An 8,983-nucleotide genomic window follows, 5' to 3' on the forward strand; every position below is an offset into this window, starting at 1 on the left:
GGGCCTCAAAAACCCGTTAGCGGTCATGGAAACGCTCCTGGGAGCAGCAGGATGAGGCGAGACCATTGCTTTTAATGTTTAAGTCATAATTTAAAGACAAAAAGAAAGTAACCTCTCAAAAATTACATCCCGAGCGATACCTGACAGCTAAGCACCTTGTCATCTCATAGAGCAGATGTTAGGTAGCGTGGGGCCTGACCGGAGAAGGCGGGGAGGGAAGAGGATTTCCGAAACGAAGCCTGGATCCCGCTTAGAGGAAGACGCACCCGGCTGTCTTTAACTGGTTGCATTAAAGAAGCGACCAGCGATCCCAGTCACTCTGCGTAGCAGAGTAAAAATGCAAACGGAGGAGACGGTCCTTTCTAGAGCGCTTACTCTTCAAAGAAGAGATGAGAGATGTCTCGACAAAGACCACCATCAAGACGTAAAAAACATTTGAAGGGTTCAGAGGCAGGAGCCCCTCCGGCCCTTTACACACTGGCATAGGAATTTTTCAACGCTTCCTAGGAAAAAAGAATTGAGGCAGTCGTTCCTGAGCTACGCAGAGAGGACGCCGTCGTCTTTAGAAGTGTCGCAAGAAGTAAGATGGTCACAAAGGTAAGGCACAGGAGTTGGACACAGGTTCAACGACTACCGCTGCTACAGACAGACCTGTTCTCGGGACTGGGGGAGACCCTCGTCTCCTTTCTCCTTTAGGTCCCTCTCTAGAAAGCAGCCGGGGCGCCTCCCAGCTTTTCAGCAGGCTAGAGCCGTTAGCGAAGCGATTTACACCGCAGCCAGGGGGGCCAGGTCCCCAAGCACATCCTTTTTGTCAAGCTCAGAAAAGCGATGCAAGGAACAACCGTTTCTAACCAGCAGTGCCCAGCGGCTACGGCTCCTTCCAAGGGATTCCCGTTAAAGAGTCGGTTTTGGCATTTTTACACCATTCCAGGGAAAAGGTTTCCTCTCCTACATCTCTACCGCGTTGACTTTCGACGCCCTCGCTTTCCAAAGGAGCAGCAACGCGGCTAAAGCCACCTCAAGCTCCCGGTGTTAATCCCAGCTCTCTCCAGTACAGGGAGTGAAATCGCAAAGCAATCCCGCACGCCGCTTTTTTTGAGGAGCGCGTAATCGAGGGCGAGAAGCACGGGGGTAATTACTTCATGGAAAGAACTAAGCAGACACGGGAAGGGGATCTCAAGCAAGAGAGTGCTGGCTGAAAGAAAAAAAAAAAAAACCCAAACTTGTTAAATTCACTGGAGACGTTTAGAGCTGAAGAGGAGACGCGATTCTGGCGTTCTTGACATCCCTGCCTACAGCGCGTATGGGGATCATCACGGCTGTCAAGTAGCTGCAGCTCTTTTTTTGCCTCTCAGAAAAAGACATAAACGCAAAGACTGTCAAAGATTCAACGTGCTGCCGCTGAAGGGTTTCCAATCCATTACGCGCTGCCTTTTATGCCTGTCGTAAGAAATAAAAGGACAAAAATGAAGTTAAAAGGCATTTTAGAAATCAAGAACGGGATTCTCCCATTTTGCCCTTTCGCGGTTGCGATTGCGCCTTATCAGTAACTGCCTGGTGGGCAAGACGAAGGCCACGCCAGGTTTTTACTGCCTCACACCACGTTCAGATGATCTCCCGACGCGGAGCTTGCGATTTCTCGGTTCCATTAAAACTCAGCTGATCTAATTTTGTTGTTCTACTCCGAAGGTTTCTGGCCACCTAGGTATTACACCGTAGGTACCGTGTTCACTTAGAGACCTAAGGAGACTTGCAAAACGCCTGCCAAAAAACCCCCTAATCTTAACAGCTGAGCTCCTTCCGACTGTAATACAGGCAAGAATACCAACAGGTGGAATCATCTCTCGTTATTTTATCAAAGTTTGGCACAAGCGAAACGTAAGCAACTGGGGTACAGAGGGGTTTCTGTGAAGTAGCCATATACAGATCAGGCATCCTCCAAGATAAGCACCTTGCAAAACCACAAAGGTAAACAGGGAGAAAGCTGACGGACTCCTAATCAAACGAACGGTTTGTTATAAACAATTCGTCACTCGGAAGGCTAGATGCTTCCCAAAAGCCCGGGCACCTTGAGCCCAGCAGGGCAGACAACTCAAAAGGGAGGTAGGCAAGAAGAACGCGTAGTCAGGCTTTTCATTCCTTCCCCCAAATCTCGTTTTCTGTTGTGGATGAAGCGTAACCGAGCTGCTGGTGAACAAGCTTCCCTGAGGATGTAGTCGGAATCCTCTCCTGAAAGTGTTCCTCAAGAATCCGAAGCAGCTTGCTTCTCGGATAAACTAGATCATTAGGAGAGAAAGGGAAATGAAAAAGGTTTTAAAACAAAAGCCTTGAGAAAAGCAAACACTGTTTTTCAAACATCAAGAAGCTGCCACCTAAGAGGGGAAATAAAAAAAAGCCATCTCATTAGAAGTTAGGTCTGAGGAAGGCAACACCGTTAATGAAAATATGGAGAAAATTCATCCATTTCTGGCCATCAGGCCAAAGTCACCCATCTCCTGCACTTCCATGCCTAGGACAGACACAGTGACTGCTGCCTTCATTCGTAAGAATTTCGGTGTACGAGGGAAGCAAAACCTCAACGCTGTGTGTCGAAGCCCTCTATAGATTCCTGAAACTATGCAAGAAACTTGGCAAAAAGCTTCTGAATAATCTCTTCCAAGACTTCTACTTAGGTTAACCACTGGAACCGTGCGGCCAGGTCAGCTCCGTCCAGCGCGGCAGGCAGATTGAACTGGCAACGCCTGAAGGACTTCAGTCGGAGTCTACGTGCTTCTAAGCCTGCTTAACTAAGCTCTAGCTCCAAAAATACACGCATGCTGAAAAATCAGGAATTCCCACTCCCTCTTCATAGCCCATCGAACAGCCAAAGGAGAGATCCTCAGGACATGCTTTTATGGAGAAGCGGTGAAAGTAAGAAAAAAAAAATAAAAAAAATCAGGACTTGCTCCCTGGGCAAGTTTAAACCAACCAAAATTCCTACCACTGTTGGCTGCTGCTGCTGGTCTTGCAAAGGGAAGTAATCCATCACTCAGGATCAATGGTTCCAAGGTGCAGAATTACATAATAGAAGCAAACTAAATTTATAAAAATCAGGGTTTTCATAGTTTTATTTATACTATTAACTAGAGGGAAAGCATACATATTGTATCTGTCATACAGTCAATACATTTGCATTTTTTTCTACTAGAAATTCTCTATACAAAGTCATTGCCAATTGATACGGTCATTGATGGCATAGGGCTTAAAATAACCAAGAGGTATAAAAACAAGTTTGCCATCTTGCCCTGAGTGGAAATGGTGAACAGATACAAAAACTGGATCCTAAATACTGCTGCAGTATTATACATGATTTAATGGTATATGCAAGTAAAAAGAGTCATGCAACTTTTTAAAATACCTGCCAAGTTTTACTTGAGTAAAATCATAGAAGTCAGTAGTAGTTATGAAAATATGTTCCTGCCATTAGGTACTCGTTACGCAATTTCAGTGGCAACTTTGCAGACTGGGTATTTCATGTTTTCTTTAAATTGAGTGCCAGCACTGAAAGTATCCGTTTCCTTTAGTGTTTTAAAACTCACGTGTCTATATAAATAAAAATCTAAGATATCTTTTTTTTTTTTTTTAAAAACTAGTGAAGGAAAAGCCCCATTTCTTTTCCTCGCTATTTTTAATCGATGCCAACAACGTCTGTCTCATCCCTCACTTTTTGGCAGCTTCTACATTTTAACCTGGAAAAAAAAAATCATAACAAGATAGTCAACAAAATAAAGAAGTCTTCTGTTAACTATTGTTCCCTATAAAGAACATCACAAATCAGTTGGAATTTTAAAGTTGCTATAAGGTAAATGTTTATAACTATTAGAAGGAATTTTCAGATATAAATATATATATAATATATATTCTGCATACAAAAGGCTCCTGTGAGGCTTATCACCAAGATGCCATAATAGAGAAGGAAAGTTTCAAAGGGAACAAACCCAATACTGTAAAGTCTCTATAAGGCGTTTACCTTTCACTTTAAGCCCTGAGCCATGTATTATGACAATTAAGTTCTGAAAATAACTGAAATCCAAATTCTGCATGTTCAGTTTCTTTCTGCTAAGAGCAAGGCGGCAAACACATTTTTAAAACCTGGTTTTAGAAGATTAAGCAGAACAAAAGTAAAATATATCTTCAGGTTATAAACAGAATTGTATTTTACAATCCACCATCCTCACAATATAACGGCCCACAGCAGTGCAGCAGAGGGATCTCAGTCTAAAGGTTGTGGGTCTGCAATAGGCATGGTATGAAGTACTTCATCTAGAAGCTGGAGGGCACGGTGTAAGTGAATTTCAATCCAGCACGGTGTCTCTTTGATGCTCTGTCTTGGGTAATCAGGTCCCCAACCTTTTACAAAACTCATCCTGAGTATGCATAAGCGGCGAAGGTCATCTACACCAATTCCAGCAGCAGCTGACAAACCTAAACAGGAGAGGTTTCAAGTAAGTGGTCACAGACATGCTCTTATAGTATCACCTGGTTTTTTTTTTTAGCCGTTCCCGTTTGCTTGGCTCTTTCTTCAGGTACAATTCCCTCTCACCACAGCCAAGGCCAATCCGTATTTCTAGATCCCTGCTACAATGAACGCAGCAATTATTTTACATTTCCTCCAATTACAGATTTTTTTTCATCGTTCTGCAATCTTGAAAGTGTGTTGAAATATAAAACTCCTTATAATAAAGCAGACGCGATGAAACCTAATGTCTTATGTGATACAATGCACGTAAACCTTATTGAGGAAATATGTTAAAAAAAAATATTTATTCTTGAGCTTTGCCAAATGGCTGCATTTTCTGCGTAAGGACTCAAGACTGGCCGTCTGCAGGAAGCTGGGTTAACAAATGACACTACTTACATCTAATAAATAAAAAGATGAATACGGCTGCCAAACTTCCAATCACAAGTATGGCTAAGACTGAAATTAAACACATCCCCCCCAAAATGCCTTCAGCAAATTATCGGATAGCTGGGAAGAGCCATTTGGCAATACAAGGAATCCTGAAAACACTGTGGCACATAGAGCTGTCCGAGACATGCAAGTGCTTAGAATCATAGAATCATAGAATGTTTTGGGTGGGAAGGGACCCCCAGAGGTCACCCAGCCCAACCCCCCTGCAGGAGCAGGGACACCTTGAACCACATCAGGTTGCTCACAGCCCCGTCCAACCTGGCCTGGAATGTTCCCAGGGATGGGGCCTCCACCACCTCTCTGGGCAGCCCCTGCCAGGGTTTCACCACCCTCATTGTAAAGAATTTCTTCCTTATACCTAGTCTAAACCTACCCTGGTTTAGTTTAAAACCATTACCCCTTGTCTTGTCACAGCTGGCCCTACTAAAAAGATTGTCCCCATCTTTCCTATAGGCCCCCTTTAGGTACTGAAAGGCCGCAATCAGGTCTCCCCGCAGCCTTCTCTTCTCCAGGCTGAACAAGCCCAACTTCCGCTTTAATAAAAGTAGTTAGGTATAATTTCAAGGATCTAGAATGTAGCAACTAAGAAAGCTCTAGCCCAGAATAACTTAAAAAAGAGAAGAGAAAAAACACCCTCACACGCTCTTCTTCCTCTTCTCAAGAATCTTAAGTTTCCCTAAACCCAGTCAAGGACTTTGTCACTCAAGTCGTCCCCATTGTTTTGAGTAATGTTTTTATGAGCTGAGATCTCATTTTCAAACTTGGGTCTAAGCAGCCAAAAGTATTTCTGTTGAAAGTAATAGGGTCACGCTATTTGACCTCGTATATAAATGTTTTCTGTTGTACTGCATACCCAATATCCCCTGAAGACTAGAGAGCAAGAACTGGTGTGTGGAGCAGGCACAAAGTGAGTGAATCCAGACTTACCACTATGTCACCCCAGCCCCAATCCTGCTACCTCATTCCGAGTTCATTTGCGCTGTCACGGGGGCAGTGGGTGGATGGGTGGGGGTTGCTGTTACGAGGGAGAGCTGGGTTATTTGTTTTCAGGGAAGGAAAAAAGGAGACCAAGCTGGTAATGTACTTACTAATGGCTGGGGCTATTCCACCTACTGATCCTGGTCCGGGGATGTTTCCAGCTACTGCTGCAGCTGGAGCAGCAGCCGCAGTGGCAGCCTGCTGTTGCATCTGACGATGGCATTGGCGTAAATCAAACACCTTTAAGAAAAAAAATAAATACCCAACTGTGTAGACTTACCAAAACCAATGAAGAAAAGAATTCCTCAACTCCCATCCCCGATAATCCAGACCTCTCTGCTCTCCCAAAGCAGCTTCTACTTGGGTAAAAGCAAACCTTCCCGGACTAGTTTAATTTCTCACAGGAATAATCCATTAAAGCCAATTCTTAGAGACTCTTCTCATATGACGTTACCACCACTGGCAAAATCAGAACCTGGCTGAGCTGAGCAGGCTAAAGCAGTACCCTGCGCGGAACTGACTGCAGGATCCAAGTCTGAAGGATGCTACAGGCTGATAATATCCTGACTTTTTAGTTAAATCCCAGGATTTCCAGAAAATGAGCATATCAATAAAAATGGAAGCCAACAAGTCCTGCTTAACTTTGTCAGACTTTGCTCTTCTTCACTTGCTTTACTGAAATATGTTAGTTATTTAAAAGAAATACCAATAATGGAGAGGCCTGAAGTTTCAGCAGCCTGGTTACAGGTTGGTGGCATTTTATATCTTTGTGATCAGGCTTGGCACTAACACAATACACGAACTCTGTTCTCATACTAGAAAGCTCATACCAAGAGGCCAGTGGGGTTTCTTTCACCTTCATTACACAACCTGCCTGCAAAAAACTGAGGATTAAAAAGAAAAAAAAAAATCACTGCAAACTTCAAGCAGTTCATCCCCAATTCAAGAATGATTTTCTACAAGCGTGACTAGTCCTAAAATAAAGTTTCAGGTCTGGCAGAGGCATGTCCAAGTAAGAACCTCCTGAAAATAATTTGTTTCCATGCAATTTTTCTGTGAGCTCTGGATCACTTCATGTTCATAACACTAACACACACTTTACACTTCACTTTCCCAACTTTTCTTGGTTTGGAGTAAAGAAACAGATAACCTATGCTAAAATTTTTAGTAGCAGTTCATTTAAAACTGTGAGGCTAAAAATACAAAAAACCGCTATCAAGACCATTCGGGACAAAATACAAAATTAGTTACCTCTGTAGCATCTAGACGATACTTTCAGTTTAAAGTCATTTAAAAATGTCATCTCAAGTCAAATGGGAAGTTTGAGGGTTTTTTTAAAGGATAATCAAAAGCAAATTTACATTTATTTCAGCATCTCATAGCTTTCCTAATGTTTACAAGAACCAAATGCATGCTTATTCCCCCCACGATTTTCATCTAGGAAGAGCAAACCAACCTTTATATATGCACTTGGGTAAATCTTGTGAACAGCATCCCCTGGTGCACGCCCTGCTTCTCTATCCAGGTAGTAACTCTGAACGAAGACCGCGTGGTCGCTGAGGCATCTAACCCACACATCACCTTCTCCTTTGCACTCCAGCTGCACCCCTTTACCTATGTGCAACCTGAAAAAGAAAAACAGTTCCAATGCACCCGTGCATACATACTATCAATCAGAGCAGACCTTTACTAAATAAACCATAAACGATTCCCCAGCTCTCAGTGATACCTCTGTGATACCTGAATTAACACTCATACAAAGACTTGAAATTTTAGTTACTATCTTAGGTGTTAGTTAGTATATAGTTACACAAAATCCGTAAAGTAAAAAACTGCCTGTAATTACCACATAAAGATCTATGGGAAGCACAGAATGTAGAAGCAATATTTGAGTGGCAACTGCCGCGCTCACTGACAATACAGAGCTGGGCTACCAAACGCATTCAGTTCTGTTCAGAAGTGTAAAATCCCAGAAGTATTCTGGTGTAGAAAGTCACTCAAGTACATATTTCAAAGCCACATTTTAATGCAGACCTGTATGTTCATTTGGATGACATGACAGCCATCTAGCATTTTGACTGCCATAATGCAACATTTCTGAAGACACGGAATCATTCTATTCCTTTTCGTTTTGAAGAAGAACAAAAAAAAGTTGCAAGATTGCTTCGGCTCTCTCTGCTTCCACATCAAAGCCTAGCACGCGTGGCAAGAACGAATGAAAACCCAACGAGCTCTCTATCAACCTTCCTTTGCTCCTTTGGCAAATCTATATATTGCAGTTATTCTCACATCACTCTGTGGGGTGGAGTGCTAATATTCAGCTTGCATACATAATGGCACGAGTTGCTAATTTTATCCTTGAAGGCACAGCCTATGAAAGCAATGAAAAGCAACGCGCTATTGCGAAGCACTGAAGGTCTCCGTCACGCACGTTTGGAATGTATTACAGTAGTGGCCTAGAAAGATATACTCTACTAGAGTTAATTCAGTTAAAAGAAACATACCATGCTTGTCATTTGAAAAGGGAGGCACGCACTGAAGGCAAACCCAAATGTTATCAAATACCACAGACAGCTGGAGTTTTTGGGATCTGCGGAATACCTTGCTCGCTCAATGGCTTCTGTTCTATGCACGTTGGAAAGCTGGCCCAGGCAAAAACGGTCTCCTCCAGAAGGATCCACATATCCATCAACGGTAACAATTGGACAGCTTGATGGGACCTTAAATGTTTCCCCAACTTGCACGTCCATTTCAAAATATGCGATTGAACACCAATATTCTGGAGCTAAAGAATACAGACAATTAACTGACTGAAAGGCACAAAACCACCTATAAACCATTCCAGACAATCAATTATGCCTTCTGCAACTGCATTTGTCATTCAGAGTAGGAGCACACATTCACAACAGCAAGTTCAGATAAACAAAGACACGTCTGCTAGCAGAGAAAAATATTACGTACTACAACGAACATGGGCATGTCGTTTTGATTTGAGCACGCATCAGTGCTAGGGTTTTTGTAGTTAAGACCTTACAAGTCTTTGCAGTTTATAAT

At 42.8% G+C, this 8,983-nt stretch overlaps 1 protein-coding gene across 2 annotated transcripts in view; it reads right to left on the reverse strand.

Annotated features, from left to right (window-relative positions):
* Window positions 1-3,089: 3,089 nt before the first annotated feature.
* The window catches only part of SMAD4 (SMAD family member 4), a 15,491-nt gene continuing 9,597 nt past the window's right edge, over window positions 3,090-8,983 (reverse strand). For both annotated transcript variants that reach the window (XM_035903053.1, XM_009647678.2), the window contains 4 exons: window positions 8,531-8,714; window positions 7,386-7,554; window positions 6,040-6,169; window positions 3,090-4,464 (listed from right to left, as the gene is read on the reverse strand). In XM_035903053.1, the coding sequence (XP_035758946.1) occupies window positions 4,253-4,464; window positions 6,040-6,169; window positions 7,386-7,554; window positions 8,531-8,714 (695 nt within the window). In that variant the 3' untranslated portion in view covers window positions 3,090-4,252. The remainder of the gene's footprint in view (window positions 4,465-6,039; window positions 6,170-7,385; window positions 7,555-8,530; window positions 8,715-8,983) is intronic.

Source organism: Egretta garzetta, unplaced genomic scaffold (assembly GCF_000687185.1).
Source record: "Egretta garzetta isolate BGI_Z169 unplaced genomic scaffold, ASM68718v1 scaffold179, whole genome shotgun sequence".
NCBI classification, from domain to species: domain Eukaryota; kingdom Metazoa; phylum Chordata; class Aves; order Pelecaniformes; family Ardeidae; genus Egretta; species Egretta garzetta.